This window comes from Rhinolophus sinicus, chromosome 2, assembly GCF_057876585.1.
Source record: "Rhinolophus sinicus isolate RSI-liver-muscle chromosome 2, RSI-T2T, whole genome shotgun sequence".
NCBI lineage: Eukaryota > Metazoa > Chordata > Mammalia > Chiroptera > Rhinolophidae > Rhinolophus > Rhinolophus sinicus.
Genome location: NC_142502.1, coordinates 180,758,726 through 180,778,896, shown reverse-complemented (window position 1 = coordinate 180,778,896; position 20,171 = coordinate 180,758,726). Strand labels below are relative to the sequence as shown.

The window sequence follows — 20,171 nt, the reverse complement described above, 5'->3', positions numbered from 1 at the left end:
GAAGTAAATAAGATATAGCTGATACAAAGAGCAGTACATTTTGGGTATTTCACGTTGTGTATAAAGAAACTGAGGCATAGAAAAGTCCAGGAGAGACTGTATGATTTCCTGGTCCCCAGAACAGTTGTTTAGCAAATATCGATGTTTGGCATGTTTCATGACCACGTGCTTATCACCCACTCGACCTTGAACGTCATATAAAATAGACGTGTATTTTTAAATATATGTACCAAACTTTAATTTTCATTTCACACCCAAAACTTCTGTACAAAAAGAGGCAAAGCAGGCAAAAAAAAAATTACAATGACTTTAGCAAAAAACATATGACAGCTTTAAAACAGTGTTGTGTATGCAACAGCCTTTATAAGTGTAGTGGGGCAATTGAGATCCAAAATGTTTGTTTCTTTAAGATAAAATTCCAATATTTATTATTAACATCTAGAAAAACTCACAGCTGTCTAGGATGCAAGATTGAATGAGAAGTCTCTGAATTCTATTGGACAAGAATCCAAAAATTGAGTAGGCTTCATTTTTCTTTTGAGGAAGCATGAAATTGTTTTTACTTAAATGTGATGATGTATCAAAAATTTCAGTTCCCCATTAATATCTTGATATCACGGTGATGACTAGGGGCAAACGATGAAGCGTGATAGGAACTAAAGTTACAATCCAGTATCCAGGAATCTTTTTGGTTGTGAATGACTACCCCAGCCAGAATGAGTCACCCAATTCAAACCTTCATGGCTATTTGTTTTTTCACTTCTCATTCCTGGTGCCCCATGAAAGGTTTCTAAGAACAAAGTTATAATGCCAAAACAGCAGTGCATCAGAGAAATGTAATGTCCAGCTTGTTGCTTGCCCAACAATAAGTATCCGAGTAATGGAAAACACTGTTTATTTGAAAACTATGAGACATCGAATATGAAATATAATTAACATTGACATGGATGCTGCTGCTAGCACTTTCTCTTCTGAACCACTCACGGGTCTTGGATACACGTACATGCAGCACAAAGGAACATGATCGTTCACGACTCCAGGTGCCTAGAGGACAGTCTGCTGAAAGAATGTGTCTCCCACAACAGCTTGGAGTGGACCCAAGGTCCCTCACCTGTTCTTGATCACAGACAGCCAGTTAACCTGTCCTGCTGATAATCAGAGGCAACAGTTCAGACCCTGGGCTTTTGAGAATCCATGTCCTGGTGAGGCGGCTTTGAGACAAGGTGACCTGGCTAAAATCGGGCAGGCCAGCAGCCCCGCCGTTATGTTTGGTCCCATTTGATAGAAAGTGTCATTAAAAGTTATAAATGTGCTCAACTATTTACTCTGCAAGTCCATTCCTCTATGCAAGACTTAATCTCCTCACCTGATAAAGGAGGAGAATGGACCCAATGAGAACCATTCAGTGCCTCTGTATTTCTAGTCTTGACAGTTGTTGCCCAAGAATAACAAGTGGATGCCGAATAGAAGAATGTTTCTTACGATGAATAGTTAATGAATGTGTTCACCCAGTGTTAATCCTGTTTTCTGACTTCCTCTGGGATTTTAGAATCCCTAGGTTTGAAAAGGTCTTGACGGCCATCTAGTGCATTTCTGTTCTGATGAGAGAAACCCCATCCAAGCAGCTATACTGGTTCAGCTTGAAAAGCTTTAAGGAAAAGGGTCTTTCCTTTCTCCGTTGACTGACATTTAGACAGAGACCATGGAATCTGTTCTGCCACTTGACTGGATTTCTTTGTTAGAAACAAAACAAAACAAATGTATGTCTCCCCTTTTCTTGCAGGACTCAAGGGAATGCCAGCTGGACACTAAGGTCTGGAAAGCAATGGTGTGACAGCTTACATCTTGGGACACTGTGAATGATGTCTAACTCTGATGTACCCAGACCCAACTTCTGGAATTATCATTCACTGGGTAACTCTTCCGGTCTATCAGAAATAGGTAAAAATTATATAGGCCAGACTGAGAATTTATTTTAAAGTATCCAGTCACATCCCATAATATGTATGCATAGGCCACATGGTGAAAAAGAAAGAGCTTGGCGTCAGGAGTGAGGTATCCTGGGTTCTAGTCCTGTATTGGGGTGGATGAAGTGTGGGGGGTCCTGTGTGACTTCATCCTCTGTCTCATTTTCCCATTGGAGATTAGATTTGCAAGATTCCATTTTGAGCTCTGATCTGCAGACAGAATGACTCTAGGCTTTGTCATATCATTATTCCTGATGATAAAGTGGGGGTGATGCTTACTGGACTCGCTAAGGAAGAATCTAGGAGTCAGTTATTCTAATGACTCATAGTCTTATAGGGCTCTTGGAGATTATCTGTTCTCACTGTCCAGTTTATGGATGAGAAAGGTGAGACACAGAGCGCTTAGGTGAAGGTACCAAGATCACGCTGTGCATCAGTGGGGCTAGGACTAAATTCGGGAACCTGGACTAGGCTTTACGCATTGTAACAAGCTAGCAATGCGGTCAGAGAGGAGCTGCCTTTTAAATACCAGATAACCAGAAAACACAGATGTTTTTCTCCCTCCAAACCTGTCCCCTGCCCCCACTTTTCTGGTCATCAATGAAGTGCCCTAGACCTCTGTTATCACATGAATGGTCCACTGAAAACAAGGCTCCTATTGGGAGGGGCTGTGTGCCCAGCACTCTGCAAATAATTGCACTCTCAGCAAACTTACCCACCATTTCAAAGCCAGAGCCCCATCCCTTGCTCCTGTGGACAGAGAATGAAGCAGAGAGATGACTGTCCTGTTGCCTGTCCCCCCCAACTTGTCCCCCACTTCCAACACAACCACCTTCATCAGCCCACCTATGACAGCACACCTATTTTTGCTTCTCTCCCACTAACTAACTCAAACACAGGTGACTTTCCTCTTGCAAAACTGAAAGCAAACTTAAGAGGAATATAAATCTAGACAGAAAGGGAATATGCTGATGAATAAAATACGTGCCAACAGAAAGGTTGCACGTGTGGCTTGCAATCTGAGGAAAGAGAGGGGGTGTGCTGAATTCAAAACACTTGGGTCGGAGTCTCCACATGCATTTGTCTTTTCTTAGATTCCTCTCTCTCCCTCTGTCAGGATAACAGTTGTGTTTCTTGTAGCTGAGCCGACACAGGAAGTCAAATACTTTGTGTTTCTATAACTATACTTCCCAGAGAGATTACACATCTAGAAGTAAAACAATACCACAAACTATTAGCAATTTCTGACTGTTACAGGTGTAGTTAAAGGACTCCAGTAGCGAATTTCAAAGTCTCCAAATTTTGCCTTTGGAGAAGGCAGTTTTGTTTTAGACATCAAAGGTAAGGCTCGCAAGTCAATTTATGCAGCGCTGGGTTGAGTCAGTCAAGATACAAATTAAGGTCCATATATTTCAGTGACAAGAAGGAAACGGTTATGTAAATACACAAGTATTAACATCAATCTGTATTAAATTATGTAAACATATACATCTTCTGAGGTCAGTACATAGATCCTCTTCTTTGAGCAGAGCTTTACTGAAGCATTGCTCGAATCTGTTTGGAAGTCGATTCATCATTCAAGTGCTTTGTAGTGAACCTGGATGGAGAGAAAATTATGGAGTTCGGTGTGTAAATAGCGCTCTGTGAAAGCTTCGATAATGATGTAGCAGCCCATCTTGGGAGACACAGTTAATATTTATAAATCAAACTTAGTCTTGGTTTTTTAGACAGAGAGCCACATTTCAATGCCTAGAGTATTCTCAGACAGATTGAATATTTGATTCTTCCTTCCAAAGGAATTTTGTATTATGGTTATTAAACAAGTGGATCAAATAATCAAATAATTACACAGAAGAAATACAAGCAATCTCATTTTCCAGGGCGGTAGACTTCACATGATGGAGCGCAGAATCTTCTCCATTTAAGCTACCCCTGCTAAGTCATGACTTTAAAAATATGGGTTTGCACAGCAATATTACCCAACATCTAAATATTTATGGTCTTCCGTTTTCCTGGAAGCGCTTATCCTTATTGCCACCACAAGGGGGCACACATGCAGGTGAACAAACCAAAAAGCAGTGATGCAATCTGCATCCTCTTATTAACCTCGTGTAGAAATAGTTTACGAAAAGGAAGGAAGCAGAATCAACATGTAATACCATCTTGACTGTGTCCTGGGCTCTCTTTCATTTTCTCACACTACCTCTTTGCAGGAGAGGTTATTCGCCTCCATTTTACAGATGACAGAACAGATTCAGAGGGTAAATGACCCATTCCAGATCACAAAGATGGCAACGCACGATTTGTGAACAACCTGTGGTTTCTGACTTGGGTCCAGGTCTGGCTTCCCCAAAGCCTGTGCTCTCTCACTTTATCACAGAGCCTACAGAAACACAAATGCCAGCACTCACAGGGGACCCACAGCCTACCACAGTGCCCTGCTCTCGAAGTCTTGCTTCATGAAATAAAGCCGGAGAGTTCAAAAACTTCAGTAGCTAAAGTCTTCTTACTGAGTATGGAAAGCCAGCTGTCTGAGAAATGGCACCGTTGGAGAAAACCTTGGTTGACCCACAGATTCCGGAAGGCTCTAATACTAATGCTACATCTGTTCTGAAGAATGATGACTTAGAAGCACCACAAAACGGATCAATCTCAGTGTCTAGTTTATTTATCTCATGTGCAGCTCAGTTTCTTCACTTATTAAACGGGGCTAATAGATCAGCCTTACTTCTTTGAGTTGTGATAATTAAATGAGACAATGTGACTGGGAGTGGAGTGTAAAACATAAGTGTTGTACGTAGGTAGAAGATTATTGATCCATTCCACTTATTTTCATTGAACGCTTACTGCATGCACTACACTGAGGGGAACCAAAGATGAATGAGGCAGCAGGGAGGATAAAGCTTTCAAATTGCAATCCCGTATTGGAATGGCTTATGCACTGGTACGATTTGGCAGATTCCTATAGATGCATCACCGCTAAAAAATGAGGAGCCCTTGCCTGAAGTGGAGTAAGCACATGTTTCTTGGGAAGAGAGGCACACTTGGGGATTTACACAATGTGGAACAGGGTTCTCAGTGTTGGCAGCTGCATAGGTGAGTAGCCAGGGAGCTTCTGAACCAACACACACACACACATAATGGGTGCCTGAACCCCCAACCCAGAGATTCTAATTCATTTGGTCTGGGTTGGAACCTGAGCAGCAGTGTTTTCATAAACTACCCACATAATTCTCAAGTGCAGCCAGGTTTGGAAACCTCTGGTGAAGGGGGTAAGTGAGACCTGGGAAGCTGCTTCATCTGATGAGTCCCTGCTAACCACAAAGCAGTGTGGCCGGGCCTTAGGCCCATGACCTGCGGGGTCACCCAGGCCCAGGTTTAGGTCTGAGTTTGGCCATCTGCTGTGTGATTTTTGGCAAGTTATTTAAAATCTCTAAATCTCAGTCTTCCATCTGTAAAAAGGTGATGGTAAAAGTGGTGCTGACCTCAACAGGTTGTTGGGAGACTAAATGTGTCAAAACGCACAAGGAGTTAAGCCTGGGGCTCCAGCCCTCTATCCCTGTCAGGACAGCATCTAAATTTGCAATGGATCTGAAGGGTTGACTCCCCTGGCAGGTTTACCATGGGGTGGGGCTCACCTGAGGGCATTCAGCAGCCCCTCCACACTGTCCGGGGCCTGTTCCTTCAAAACTTTTATGCAGCCTTTCATCTAGGAGGAGAAAGCACAACATTTTATTAATATCCTAGTAATTCTGTCCGATGACATCTGTCCATTGTAACATCTGTCCATAATAATATCACATTATTTTTGCCCACAGAAAGCCAACGCAGAAATGACCAATAGACCTTCCTACCCCATCGGGCCAGTGAGTTGCTCCTCTGGGCTTCTAGAAGCTTCTATGTCAGTTTGTATAGTATACTACAATTGAATATGTTCCAATTCAATAATTGCAATTAAATATGCAATTGAATATGTTCCATATCTTGAGCCTTTGATCTTCTTGTTTTATACTCTAGAGCCAAGTGCAGGGTTTTCCCTCCAGTTTTATTTAAACTAATTATCATTATTCAGTTCATTGTAACCCTTTTTGAGACCCCACACACACACCATAGTGATATGGTGAGTATAGTTTCCAGGTTGTTGGTTGTGCTCAGTGGAAACTGACGGAATGAATTACAAACCTGATCATTTTCTGCCTTCCCACTGCCCAGAACGCTTTTCCTCATTTAGCTGTTTGATTGGCAAACTCTAAACAAGTTTTTTCAGGCTGAGCTGAAAATCTCCAGTACCAAAAAGCCTTTTCTGACTGCATTACCTTCACAAAGTAGAAAAAAACAAAACTTCTCTGTATTCCTAATAGTACACTGGCATTTATCAGAGAACCTTGGAGATTGCAGTACCCAGATAATTTGTCTTTCTCACTAGACCAGCAGAGGATTGGTAAAGAACAGTGGTGATGAATGTGAAACATGTGGAGGCAGGAGTGGGTTTCATCCATGCTTGTTTGTTTAATGTCCTCATGAACTTAGGCAAGTTTCTTAGCTTTTTGTGCCCCTGGACTATAATTTATTCATAATTTGGGAACAGCATGAAAGCTAAATTTATACAGATCACAATATATTCATAATATGCCCATTTAGACTTGTGTGTGTGTGTGTGTGTGTGTGTGTGTGTGTGAAGGAAGAACCTTTCTGTAAAGAATAAAATCACTCATTTGAAACTCAGATGTTCATACACTATATTAGATTTGGGAACACTAAGGGCCTCTTTTATAGTGGTCACTTATAAACATTTTCTGTGGGTATACTTCTGGTATATCAAAAGTTTTTCTTAAAGACCTGACAAACTCTGACTGATGGAGGCAGCCAAAGCACAGAGCTGAGAATCATTTGGGGGTCATGTATAGGCTCATCATGAAAGAATGTCATGGTCAAACAGAGATGTCTATCATGAGTACAGGATGGGATCAAGCTCAGGGATGCAGAGATTTGGACCCTGTCCCAATGGAGCTCATGGTCTAGGGGGAGAAGAGAGACAAATAGCTCATTATTATAGTTCGATATCTGTTCTTGTAAAAAAAACATATCAAAGGAACAATGGGAACATGGATTAGAAAAGGGGTACCCTTTGGGAATTTTTAGTTCTATTTCAGGTTGATTAAAGTCTTGGGTGTGAATAATAAAATGTGGTCAGGGATGTAGTCAGGGATGTATATTTAATGTCGGTTTAACAGCATGTTAGGGAGTTAGGGGCCTTTAGCTACAGACAACACACTGGATAGGTGTTAAACACCTAGCAACATTACTATATGGAAATGGATCAGAGGAAGCAAAATTGGAGATAGGAGGACCAGTGCGGGCCCTGGAGGGTGTGGAGTGTGAGAGCAGCAGTGGGCATGGAGAATCAGGGAGATGTGCGTCGATTAATCTGAGGCCCCATCCATAAGACTTGGTGATGTGAGAAGATATGGGGGTGAAAAAGAGAGAAAAAGACAATGTCTCAGTCCTGAGAGACAATTCCAGGTGTCTGCCTTTGAGACTGGGTTGGAAGAAGATGAAATACCGGAGACAAGAACCCAAGACGAGGAACAGCTTCGTGGGCAAAAGATTACCTTTGATTTGAGGATGGCCATGTTTCAGGTGGCCAGAGGAGGTGAGGTCTGGAATTCTGGGGATAGTTGGGGCTAGAGACCGGGGTTATGGAGTGACTCCTTATTGGATCATTCCATATGATTCTAAGGAAATTAGATGAAAGTGCCATCTAACTCCAGCCTGTTTTTCCTGGCACCCAAGAATAGAATCTATTCTCTCAGTGACACATACCCAGCTTGGGCTTTGGTGATGTTGCTCTGCTTATTCCTTCTGCCTGAGAATTTTCCTTCTTTCTGTCCATTTGGTAAAATCCTATCCCTTCTTCAAAGTCCACCATCACTGTCTGTCTCTGCCTCTAAGCAGAGTGAGTGTCTCCCTCACCTGGATTTCTAGAGCTCACTGTATATCCGTTTTATACTCCAGTGTATGCTCTTCCTCCAAGTGCATGTAACAGTACCCATTTCAGGGCCTTACAGATAAATATTTGTCTTTTCACAGTGGATGCCGATACCCTAAAGATTTATAAACCCAGTGTGTGTCACTGCTGGCTTAGAAGCAGACTGGAAGGAGACACTTTATGTCATCAAAGAAGATGGCCCATCAAATGCATGTTGTGTTTGGTAAACCCCAAACTTTCTTAGAGATACGTGCAAACTTCAATACGAGTAAGGCTTCCTTAGAGGCCTGCATGAACAAATAAACTTCATCAAGACGATGTATCATTAGATTTAACATTATGTAATGTTTACGACCTCAACAGAAAGACTCAGTAAATGATAAGCAAGGACAAACTTTTTAAAGGTAACAGCTATAAGAAACAATGGTACCTAGTGCATTTTTAAGTATTGACTCTGTGACAAGTGAACAAATGCCCATGGTAAATGAGAATGACCTATGAGTACCAGGTAATAAACTCAATCCATATTCAAACGATATTCATGGAGTTGTTAATAGAGTTATTTATACTCAGTCTATAATATTAAAGCTAAATACTACAGTTAAAGCCTCACAAAGAGCACAGTAAAAGTATTTATTGGTATGCAAAATTTCCATAATATACTGCTATAAAAATTAAATATCTTTTAAAAATAAAATTTAGAGCAGGGTGTTAATTTGTTAAATATATACACATATAGACACTAACATGAATATAAATAGAAAGGACACATATATGCTAATATATTGACAGTGGTCATCTGTCTATGGTGAGGTGACTTTATTTTGTATCCTATATTTTGTAAAATTTTTCATATTAATATGTATTTTCTTGGTAAACAGAAATAATTATATTAAAAATAACAAAGAGTCTGTGAAGAACCATGGCTAGATGTGCTAGGAAGCCAGAACCTCAAAATGAGTAATCCAGGTTGCATTTTTAATTGACAAAATTTCTTACATTCTGCAGACTCGTGGCCCCTCTGGGCATGTAGGCTTTCTGTCTACACAGGACTAAAGCATCAAAGATGATGTTCTGTACAGACAAATGAGCATAGAGTGGGCAGCACAAACTTATTCATCTCAGATAAGTTAGTGCCAAGAGGTCCTATTCTGTACTTCAGAGGCTTTCAATTACTACATGGGATACGCTACTGGAATGCTACAGGCAAGTGCTGGGCTGACAGGAGGCCTCCCACTATCAACCGGAAATCACTGGCACACCAAAATCATTTGCTTGCGAATCATATTCATTCACGCATTCAGCAAATACTCTATGGAACATTTATTTATTTATAATAGTACCATGCTGTATGTCCCAAGGACACTGCTAGGCACTAAATTAGATGTTAGGTATATAGATAATGGTCTCTGCTCTTGCCGCCACACTAAGTCTGTGAGAGACCTGGAAAATCCAATATGGCAGGTGCTCTGAGGGCCAGAGGAGAAGGAAGGCCCTGATCCGTGCAGGGAACAGGATGAAGGGACACTTGAGGAGTGTCTTAAAGGAATCCACCAATCAGAGAAGAGCAAGGGATTTCTGGGCAGGGAAAAAGGGCTCAAGAGAAGGCATGGGAATCAGGTGAAGCAACTAGTAAGGGTGGTAGCAGAGGAAGTTGGAACGTTGACCATGGTGCCTTGTAATCCAGTGTTTCTCAATGCTTTTCACATTAAGACTCACACAACATTAAAATATATTTATATGGCACTAAGTGAACTGAAGGGGTAGACCGTTCATGTGTTCGGCTCCTCGACAGGCTGAGGGGATCAGCACCTCATGTTCCTGCTAAGCTTTTGAGGTTGGATGTTTTGTTATAAGTGCATGAAAACACTTGACTTCTTGCTATAAGGAGAGCTGCCATCTTGGAGAGATCTCCCAGTGCATGAAAGTGGGAGATGGAGGAGAGGGAAGGAAAAGCAAGGTCTGTTTGGCAACGTTGGTGAACTCTTACGTGGAAAGCACATTTTATGATTATTCTTACATCAATTTTGGACGTCTTGCAGAAAGCTCCCACAGGGTGGACGTGGTCGTAGAGGATGATGACCCCAACCATCACCCTCATGCAAAACATCAATGTTTCTTCACTCGTGAACCTGCTCCTGTACTCCCTGGAAGAGATGAAATGGCAGCGCTGTTACTTCCTGGCCCGAGCACATTCGTTTCTGGCTCCACAACTGGCTACTTTAGACTCCTCCAATCCTCTCTTGAGAACAATCCCGGACCTGCAACCACTGGGTTAATATGCTCTTATAGAAACCCATGATGATAATTCTCCTTGAATCTATCCAACTAGCAATTCAGTGTGAAAATAAGGTAAATTAGAGGGCAGTAAATTCTCGTCTCTTCTGCCCTTCAGTGAGCCAGCTCATCATGTACATCACACCCCCACCCATCAATCTTGAATATTTTATAGCAGGTCCCTCTGGCTGTCCAAGATTATCGAGAATAATGGCTTCATTATGGAGAAAAAGAATCAAGCTCATTTCCACAGAGCAGCTATCGTGTCTCCAGTCAGGGTAACTTCCTTTGTTAAGATACAGGCTGCAGATTGAATTAAACTGGCAAAGATACCTAAAAGAAATGATGTACCATTTATTGGGCTGAGAGTATTTGTGAAGTCTGAATTTTGTTCACGTACCTTGACAGGGTCTCTGATGATTCAGATAATTCAGGCCAGTACTAGAGGCTTTCCTAATCTTTATTTCATCACGAATTGGCCCCACAATGAAGATGATTACTGTTTTTGTCATGGAATAAATCTTAACTTTGGTATAAGTGAAATGTTTGAAATTAATGCCATCTTATACTCGAACGGGACATCAAATTTTACAAGGCATTCTTGATGCCTTTGGGCCTCCCAACACTACAACCTGGATGGCATTATGGGAACATCATCATATAAGGAAAGCAAGGTCCAGGCTGTTCGGACTTGTCTATGGGCCCAGAAGGGGCTACAGACATAAGCGGAACCCAGACTTTTGAATGTGGACTTCCTCATTACCATGCTGCCTCACCCTCAACAACATCAACCATTTTTAAAATCTAGGAACTAGTTTAAATACAAAGAAACTGTGCGTGTGTGTGTGTGTGTGTGTGTGTGTGTGTGTGTGTGTGAGAGAGAGAGAGAGAGAGAGAGGAAGAGAGAGAAATTCATCATCATTCTTGCAACAATCTTACCACTTGTACTCTTGGTTCTAAACCTTCTCTCAAATCCTTTCTCCAATATATTTATAATAACACCCAGTCGTTTTACTCAATCCTCCATTTGGTTCTTATATAATTTGTATAGCATCTTTGATTCAAGTTTTGGTCCTGCCATCTAACAAGCTGTTCAATCTTTGGGAAGTCAGTTCACCAGTTTGGACCTCAGCTTCTTCAGCTCTAAAATGGGGCTAACTACACACTCATCACCCAGCGTTCTTTATGAAATTAACTTAGTTAATATATGTGCAAATATTAACGTGCTGACCAATGGTTAGATGTCTTCATCATCATTATATTGACAGGCCCTGCCTAGGTAAACTCTCAACCACAAATACATGTCTGATGTAACTTACGGCGTCTCCAGCATGACTTTACAGACACTTGTCATCGTACTGAGGCAGTCTGTGGTGTTCTCTATTGGCAGGGTTTTGTTCTAAATGACAGACAGAAATGGGTGTTAGCCCTGCTAGCAGCTTTTACGTGCAATCAAGTAAAAAGCACCTTGGTGTTCAACCTCACTTACTTCGGAGACAAAGTGCATTGTGGCATTGCTCAGGGTTTTCAGCATGGGCGTGGCTTCTGCATAGAAGAGGGACATACGGTTGGCCATCTCATTGTTGACTTCGTTCTCAATGTCTAGCTGATGAAAATAAGAAGAGAAGATGCAATTGTTCAAAAGATGGTCAAAATCCCCAGACAATGTCCTCTGGAAATGGAATTACAGACAAGGATTGTCTTGTCCCTGTGCCTTGCCCGACACAAAATTCAAAGGCATGGAGATGGGGTGCCTAGACCCAGGAGCCCCAGGGACTCACATGCATGTTGTTGATGCGATTGCGACTTATTGTCCTTCTGTAGTAGCTGAAATCATTCTGAATAGCCGGGTTCCTCATCTGAAATCCAGAAGGGGAGAAAGAAAGTCAGCTCTCAGCATCAGATGGGGAACACCCATTAGGAGCCCAGACACTAGATTTTGTAAATACACCAGGACTTCCCGTTGTTACACGAGTCAAAGCAATTCCTGCTTAAACATGACCACTCAGAGCTTCATTATTTAAAAATATGCTGTTTTTTTACTGTAGGGTTGACTTCGGGAAAGAGTATATTTGTTCTCAGTGAGGAATGACACTCGAAAAGGTTTTCTCTAATTGCATTAGGCAGATTTTGAATTTCCACATAAAAACTACCATCTTAAGTCACTTCTACCACAATGAGTACAAACTGTCACCGCCTTATAGGTCTCTCTAGGGAGTGAGCTATGTCTCACTCATCTCTATTCCCCCACCCCACAGCACTGGGGAGAATCTGTATGAGTGGGCACACAGTACAAGTTTCTTAAACTGTCAAAGCATATGTGGCCTAACCTTCAGCTCATCGAATCGAAGAGTGAAATGCAGAATTTCCGCGAACTCCTTAGCCAGGGCTTGCTCCCGCTCCAGGTGTTGGGTTGGCGTGTAGGGTGGACAGGTCAGAGATTCTAATAAACTCTGAAGAGCTTTTTCTGAAAGTCAGAGGGATAAGTACATATTTGAGGGGGCCCACAGAGATCCTTCAAAAAGCACAACTTGGCAGCCCCAGTTGATATTCTCAGAGGTAACCTGCACGGGTCTTTCACCTTATCTGTGTGAAATGTGATGTGTGTGGCTGAAAAAGAGAAGGCGCCTCACGTATGAGCTACTGCCCCCACTGCAGAGTCCCCCATGGCCACACAGTTTTATAAATGTCCCTCAAAGCTCAGGGAGACCCTCTCCTGTTCGGTAGTCCCAATTCCTAACACTGTTGGAAACCACACATACTTGTTTTGGGATCATGTGTATGCGACAGACACTCATGATCCAGGATGAGATGAGGTGGCCCTGAGCACAGGGGTTAGAAACCTGCTTTGCAGGGAGAAACATCAGGTCTCATTCCAGCTCTTCTCTTCATATACACTCTAACCTAAACCCAGGAACATTTTTCCTACAAAACCCATTGCCATATCTACCTCCATTATTGTCCTTGAAATAGTATCATTATTCCTACTTGACATTCCTTTGCAGTTTTTTCTTCAATATATTTCTAACAGCATCAAGTCATTTAACCAACCCTATATCACAGGGTTTGGCAAAATATGGCCATAGGCCAAATGTGGGCCACTGTCAATTTTTGCAAATAAAGCTTTATTGAAACATAGCTGCACTCACCCCTTTATGCATTGACTATGGCTACGTTTGTGCTACAATGGCAGTTCCAACAAACAGAGAATGGCCCATGAGCCTAAAATATTTACTGTCTGTCTCTTTATAGAAAAGTTTGCCAGCACCTGCTTGATAGTCTTTAAATGTCTTTCATAGTCTCTTTACAAGGGCATTTCTAGCCTCTCCCATCTAGGGGAATGCACTGTCTTCTAAGGCAGCTAGCTCTAACTTGGACTGCTCGGAAAGGGGGATCTTTTCCCTCCTGTTCAGCTGAAACATGGTTCCTTGGGGTTTCAGTTCATTGAGTCTAGACATGGACTTTAAGAAAACAGAGAAGTCAATCCCTCATCAATCTGAGAGTCTTCAGAAGCTCTCGTTTCCTGAAAAACCGGTTCAGTTTCATTCAATTACTCCCTTTGGGTCTCAGCTTCAAGTTCTCTTGACATCATGGCTGTCATTCTCCCCAAACATTTCAATCTCTCTGTTTTCCTCCTAAAATGTAGCATTTGTTTATGGCAAAAGTAGAGTAGAATGTGACTACCCTATTCCTCATTCTAGATATATTATATTAACTAATGAAACCTCAGATAGTTTTACTGTTGGGGAAAGTGGTTATATCACATCGGTGGTCAAACTGTGTGTGTTGTCAAGCAGACTTGACTTTACTCTTGCTTCTATAAAGCCATCCTGTACGAGTACAGAATTTTTTTTTGTTTTGTTTTGCTTGTTTTTGTTCTAAAGCTTAAGGGCAAAACATTATGTTTGTTTTTCTTGTATTTTACTATATTAAATTCATCACATGACTCCAGCTAACCAAGTTCTTCTTAGATTAGTAGACATCCTGTATCTTCCAACTTCTCTACCATCCAGAAATGTATGACAACATTGTTAAGAGCTGGATTTAGCTGAGAACAAGACCAAAGAGAAACCCACCAATAGAGATACTCTAAATATGCCAAGGACTTCAGGAGATGTGATGTCGAGGTGAATTGAAAGAAATGAAAATGACAGGAGTTGGCGTCTACGGCTTCTGATGGGACATAGTAAATGATGGGAGACATTTCCTAAGGCCCTGAGATCTTCATGCTACTTTCTCAAATACCATAACAGAACTTCACACGTGGGACACAAAAACTATGAACACACACTCACCTAGCCTTATGGAAAACTCATAAAATCTCTTTAGCCTCACGACCAGAGGACACACTGCGTTCCAAGCTGTCTCTTGAAGCTGAATGTCATTGGGATTTTGAATTGCCTATAAAAAAAAATCATAGAATTGTTTAAAAAGAAGCAATAAGCTCCACATCAAAATGACTTAAGACTGAGAAAGGATTTTGGTTCTAAAATATACAATTCCTAGTGTACTTTGCTAATGTGTGTTTCTTAAATTGACAGCAGTTCGTCGGACTGTCCTCCAAGATGCTCCATTAGAATGGCGATTTCAGCACTTGAACATAATGCAAATGACTCTACAATTAGATCCTCTGTCAACTTACTTTTTTTCCATTATCTTTAATGCAAAAAAAATGCACATCTAATTGGAAGCAATTCAGCCCTCCTCCATCACCATTTATTCTTTTAAAGTAGAAGTGCAGGCTCCGTAGATATTTTCCTTTCCTGACAGTCTATGATGTTACCTAAATTACCTACATTAATGGTGACCCCCAAAGTAGGAAAAACAACCTTTTAACAGGCTGTTAGTTTCTGAGAAATGCTGTTTTGCCTGGGTTTCAGCAGCTTGAGAACTGTGATGTTAGCGGTATTTTTTTCCAGAATGATGATGGCAGCGGCAGTAAGGTGTGTGTGTGTGCGTGTGGGCACGCGTGTGTGTATGACACTTCCACAAAACAAATATATCAAATAATAGGAGTGTGAAGTTTCTTGCCTTTAAGGCATTAAGAAGTCTCAAAAGTCACATTGAAATTTTCCTTTTTTGTTTTGGTGGTTGTTTTGTTTTTCACGGATTTATTTTTTTAATCTCGCAAGTCAGTTCAAAATGACAGACCTGCAGGCTACTTAAAGTGAGCTAGTTTATGACTGTTGTTTGCAATGCTGGTGGAACCTGCCAAACTTATTACAAAATGTTGGAAAGTTCATGTAAACCCAGACTCACATTTCAACTGTTGTTCACAGACTTTATGTATACGTTTCCCTCAAATGAAGTAATAGACTGACAAATTATTATTTAAATGTGAGTTCTGCAATATCACATGTATGTCTAAGAAGAGAATGGCTAATATTTTACATGGTCTACAGCACCGTGTGCTCAGATTAATGTACTAGAATAAAAGGGGCCATTCATACATTTTTTTTTTAAAGACACATTACCCTCCTTGTTATTCCTACTACGCTAGGAAATACTAGGTCTATTACTTAATCTTGCTGTGTGTGTGCGTGTGTGGGTTTCCCTTCTCCTCCAAGGGTGTTGTCAGCTCAGTATTATCATTGGCATACGTCTCGGATCTCTGGCCCCGCGCCCTTGTAAGCCTGCAGGTCTGCGAGGATGCTCTCGGAATCCTGGAGGACGGCACTGATCTGGTTCCAGATTTCCCTCTCTCCTTCTGTGGGCTGGGCATCTAGGCAGAAGGGGAACCAAAAGACAGAGGGCTTGTGTTTACAAACAGCTGGGGAAGAAGGTCAGCGTTCCGTTCCACCTGCTACACAATCCTAGTTTATTCCTGCAGGTTTGCTATTTACTCTTTGATAAGCTGCTGGGAAGGGAAAACTAACACAATTTCTGCCCGTTACTCAGTTCAAAATAGTCATCAGTCTTTCTGCACACATCACATCGAGCATGACAGAATCGTTGTAGGCATTCTGTTACTTATTTGTGTAGAACACATTATTTTGCACACCTACTATGTGCCAAGCAGTGCACTGGGTGATAGAAGGTATAAACATTGTCTTGTTGAGCCTACTTTTAATAGGAGAAGCTACTGAATATTTTCAGTTAGGATTGAAAATCTATGACTTTTAGTGTAGATGGGACCCCCCCCCTTATTTCCATATAAAAACATAAGCTTAAAAGATTAGATAATTATCCTTTAGAATCATGACAAAGATGTATCTTTCCAGAGCACAGTGCAGTGTAGAAAGCATTATTTCTCACTGAACATGAGCTCAAGAAGTGCAGGGAGTTCATTATAAACATCCATATTGTTCATCTTTGGTCTTGACCGTGAACACTACTCACAAAAATAAGCGACAGGCAAGCTTACATAACCAAAAGACATATCCTAACAATCACAGAAGCACCCCCGTAGCTACTCAGTGAATTCCCACTTGACTACATCCTTGTGGACAATATGTATTTTTGTCCCAGGAGTATTTTATAGGGGCTGGTGGGTGGCAGTTGAGTGTGGTAATGATTGGGTTTTATTTATCTCACAACACCTATAGACTAGATTATTTGTCTGGCCTAATAAGAAAATTAATCTCCCTCTAAAACAAAGGCACTGCTAATGGAGAAAGGGGATAGATGTCATCTACAATTCTGGTTTCAAAAATCCAAGTCGCAAGGGACTACATTCTCTCAGCGGACCTCACCAGTGAAAGGGAAAGATAGAGGTATGCCTAGTCTAACACTCCCCAGCTCAAATCCCAGTTTTGACCAATCTCGCTGGGAGCACAAAAGGTGGAGCCTGCAACATATAATAATTCCCAATGTTAGCCTGGGGTTGTAAAGACAGAATTCACAAGACAGGGGACACCTAAGGGAGGTGCGGCCCAAGCTGACCAGGCCTTCAAAAGGCTGAGTATAGCAGCACCCCTACTAGAAGGCCAGATACGGTTGCCCAAGTTCTGTACTCATGGGCCAGACCTACACTAATCCAAGGCCTTGAGAAGTGATGCCCACTGGGATTTTTAGAACATTTTCCTTACCAGGTTCCGCTACAACCTAAGAATTGGTAGAGTTACCTGGTGTATTTTTTTTTTTTTTAGAAAAACAACAACATAGATCCTATAGATTATCCAGAAAAATTGCAAACTATCCGTGCTGGGAATGAGATAAAAATTCAGCTAGGAATGAGAAGGGACCAAAGTATGTGCACACCAGGGTTCCAAGAAGAAAGAAATGAGTGGGCTGGGAGGGGTGGAATCCGCTTAATGTAAGGGATGCGACTTGAGCTGGGCAGACAGGTGATGGGAGTGCATCCATGAAGAGCATGAAGACAGTTCGGCAGTGGGCGGAAGCAAAGCTGGGCCTAGAGGAGGAGAGAGACCTGCCAGTTTAGAGGACAGGACCCAGCCTGAGAAACAGAAGTGGAAGAGAAACACATTGCTCTGTTATCGTTTGCGACCTTCCAGCGTTTCCCATAAGCACTTGGCAAGTTGTCTCAGGTACAGTAGCATTCACAATATTAACCACTTTATATTTTATCTTTTCCTGCTTTTCCAAACTTTCGCAAAGTGATATGTGTGTCTTCAGCAGAAAGCTAGAAACCCACAAGCTACAATACAGAAAGCCTGCAACTGAGGAAAGCATTTGAGTGGAACAGAATTCCAGGGTAGCACTGGCAATTTTCAAGGAAGAAGAAAGTCGGGGAACAGAACATATGACAAAAAAATGCAAAGCAAAGGTCCTAGAAAACAAATGAAAATCAAACACTGATTAACTCAAATCCTTTCCCCTTTTGATGAATGTTATCAAAAAAAATCACAAGCTAAACAAAGACAATTTCCCAAAGAGATATATATTTGAAGCACAGAAAAAGGAAAATAGAACCAGTGACCAAGATTCGGAGGGGTAAGTCTGAATGTAATTATAAAGTAGCGTGTAAAAGCAGAAGGCACTTGGAGACCAGAAAAGGAAGCCTTCTAATCTTAGCTGTCACTTGGCTCTACCTTAGCAAGGCACCACTCCATACATTTTAAACAAAACGGAATGAAAGCTGAAATCTAGAGGACTGCTGGAAAAACAACAATGAAAAACCCCATCCTTTTGATGATGACTTACACACAAAAGGAGAAAGATTTCAGTCAGTTTTTAAAAATAGAAGTTTTTCTTACGTACTTCAAAAATATGACAGTTTCTGATAGAGAAGCCTAAAAGTGGTACTGGGTATAGAGAAAGGAGCCTCTCTCTCCATCCCAGGTGAAGTGACACTTTGTGATACAAATCGACACTGACATTTATGAGACCACAAAGGATTGGACAAGGAACACGAGGGGTGGTGTCACTTCTCTCCCAGGGGTGGCAGAGTTGGCGGTGGGGCGGTGGGGGGGGGGAGGCTGTGGTGAACACCTTCCGTCATACAGTAACTCTCTCCTGGCAACTGGCATGATCTGTGAAACAGGACCCTACGTCCCCAGCCTCCCTCTCTGGGAAAATGTTTCTTTTGGCAGATATCCTAGTGTCTTATTTGAAATGTTTCTCATGTGGCCCTGTTTAGCAGGGGTGAGGTGGGAGAAATCCAATCCATCATTCCTTCTTTCATCCCGACTTAGAAAGGAGTTGGCTCATTTTCTTCCATAATTTGTTAGTTTTATTACATGTCCTATTTTTTTCCCTCTTTCCCCTGCCATGGAACTGAAATCACCTCTTCTTCCAGCTAATAAGTAGGCCCTTGACGCCAGCAGCACGGTCCCTGCCTTCTGGGCCAGGGAGCTATAAGATTCTCAGGGGACTAAAATCCCAAGTGGCCTCAATTTTCAAGGTAGAGTGCTGACTGGAAGAAGCTTGATTCTGTCTGTCTGTTTCTCCTTTCAAATGGGAAATGGACTGTGTAACCCTAAGGGACGCTTGGCAGTGGCCCATATCCCTGTGGAAGTCCATAATTCATCCTATTTTTATCCTCCAGCTAAATGATCAGTCAGGACTAATTAATGAGAATCGGATGCATTAGAATGTAGGACTCTGGCCTTATTTGTTTCATCTGACGTTGTATCTCCAGGACCTAGCAAGTGCCTGACACATAGTAGATGCTCAAGAAAAACTTGCTGAATGAATAGTTGAATGAATGTATAGTTGAACATCACTCTGTTTTGTGATGACTTTCCTACCAGTCTTTGACTTCTGAGGTTTTTGGAGACAGAATCTCTATGCCTGCCCTCAGTGCCCCATGCGCTGGACCGATTGGAGACACTCAGTAAACATGTCATGAATCAATGAATAAAGAGGAAAATGACCAGGTGGCAGAGATTGCAGGTGTAGGAAGCCGTGAATAAAATGAAGATCCGATTACTTCTAGATGCTCTGCTCTGTGTCTTCTCCAATGACTATTATGCCTCTCACTCTAGCATGAAGACAACAGTTTAGTGGTTACCAGAGGGTAAGAGGGGGAGGGGGTGGTAGTTGAGGGTAAAGGGGATCCAACATACGGTGATGGAAAGAGAACTGACTCTGGGTGGTGAACACACAATGACATATAGATGATGTATTACAGACTTGTACATCTGAAATCTATGTAACTTTACTAACAATTGTCACCCCAATAAACTATAATTAAAAAAAAAAGATATGTATTTGCCTACAATCAAATTGGCTATTCACACTTTCATTAATATGTGTGTTTTTAAATCATCCGTCCTTTATCTATGGCCACAATGTCTCCTCAGTGTGGTTAACACACTAATAGGTTATTTGATGGGTGAAAAATTGCACTTATGTTTACTCTCGCAATCCTAAGGCTGCTATCATTTTGCTTTGGGGAATATTTCAAGAGACTTTGGGGTCTATACTTTCGGGGTTCTCCATATTCAGATTCAATTTATTGTGTCTCCAGAGGTCAAGGGGAGACATCTTGAAAAAGACCTGGACGAATTAGTGATCGAAAAAGGTTACTATGTTTA

At 41.6% G+C, this 20,171-nt stretch overlaps 1 protein-coding gene across 4 annotated transcripts in view; it reads right to left on the bottom strand.

Moving 5' to 3' along the window:
* Positions 1–213: 213 nt before the first annotated feature.
* CYRIA (CYFIP related Rac1 interactor A) overlaps positions 214–20,171 on the bottom strand; it is a 98,729-nt gene continuing 78,771 nt past the window's right edge. For all 4 annotated transcript variants that reach the window (XM_074331710.2, XM_074331711.2, XM_074331712.2 and 1 more), the window contains 9 exons: positions 15,834–15,955; positions 14,529–14,634; positions 12,564–12,700; positions 12,015–12,092; positions 11,723–11,839; positions 11,553–11,632; positions 9,977–10,103; positions 5,606–5,676; positions 214–3,564 (listed from right to left, as the gene is read on the bottom strand). In XM_074331710.2, coding sequence (XP_074187811.1) covers positions 3,501–3,564; positions 5,606–5,676; positions 9,977–10,103; positions 11,553–11,632; positions 11,723–11,839; positions 12,015–12,092; positions 12,564–12,700; positions 14,529–14,634; positions 15,834–15,955 — 902 coding nt within the window. In that variant the 3' untranslated portion in view covers positions 214–3,500. The remainder of the gene's footprint in view (positions 3,565–5,605; positions 5,677–9,976; positions 10,104–11,552; positions 11,633–11,722; positions 11,840–12,014; positions 12,093–12,563; positions 12,701–14,528; positions 14,635–15,833; positions 15,956–20,171) is intronic.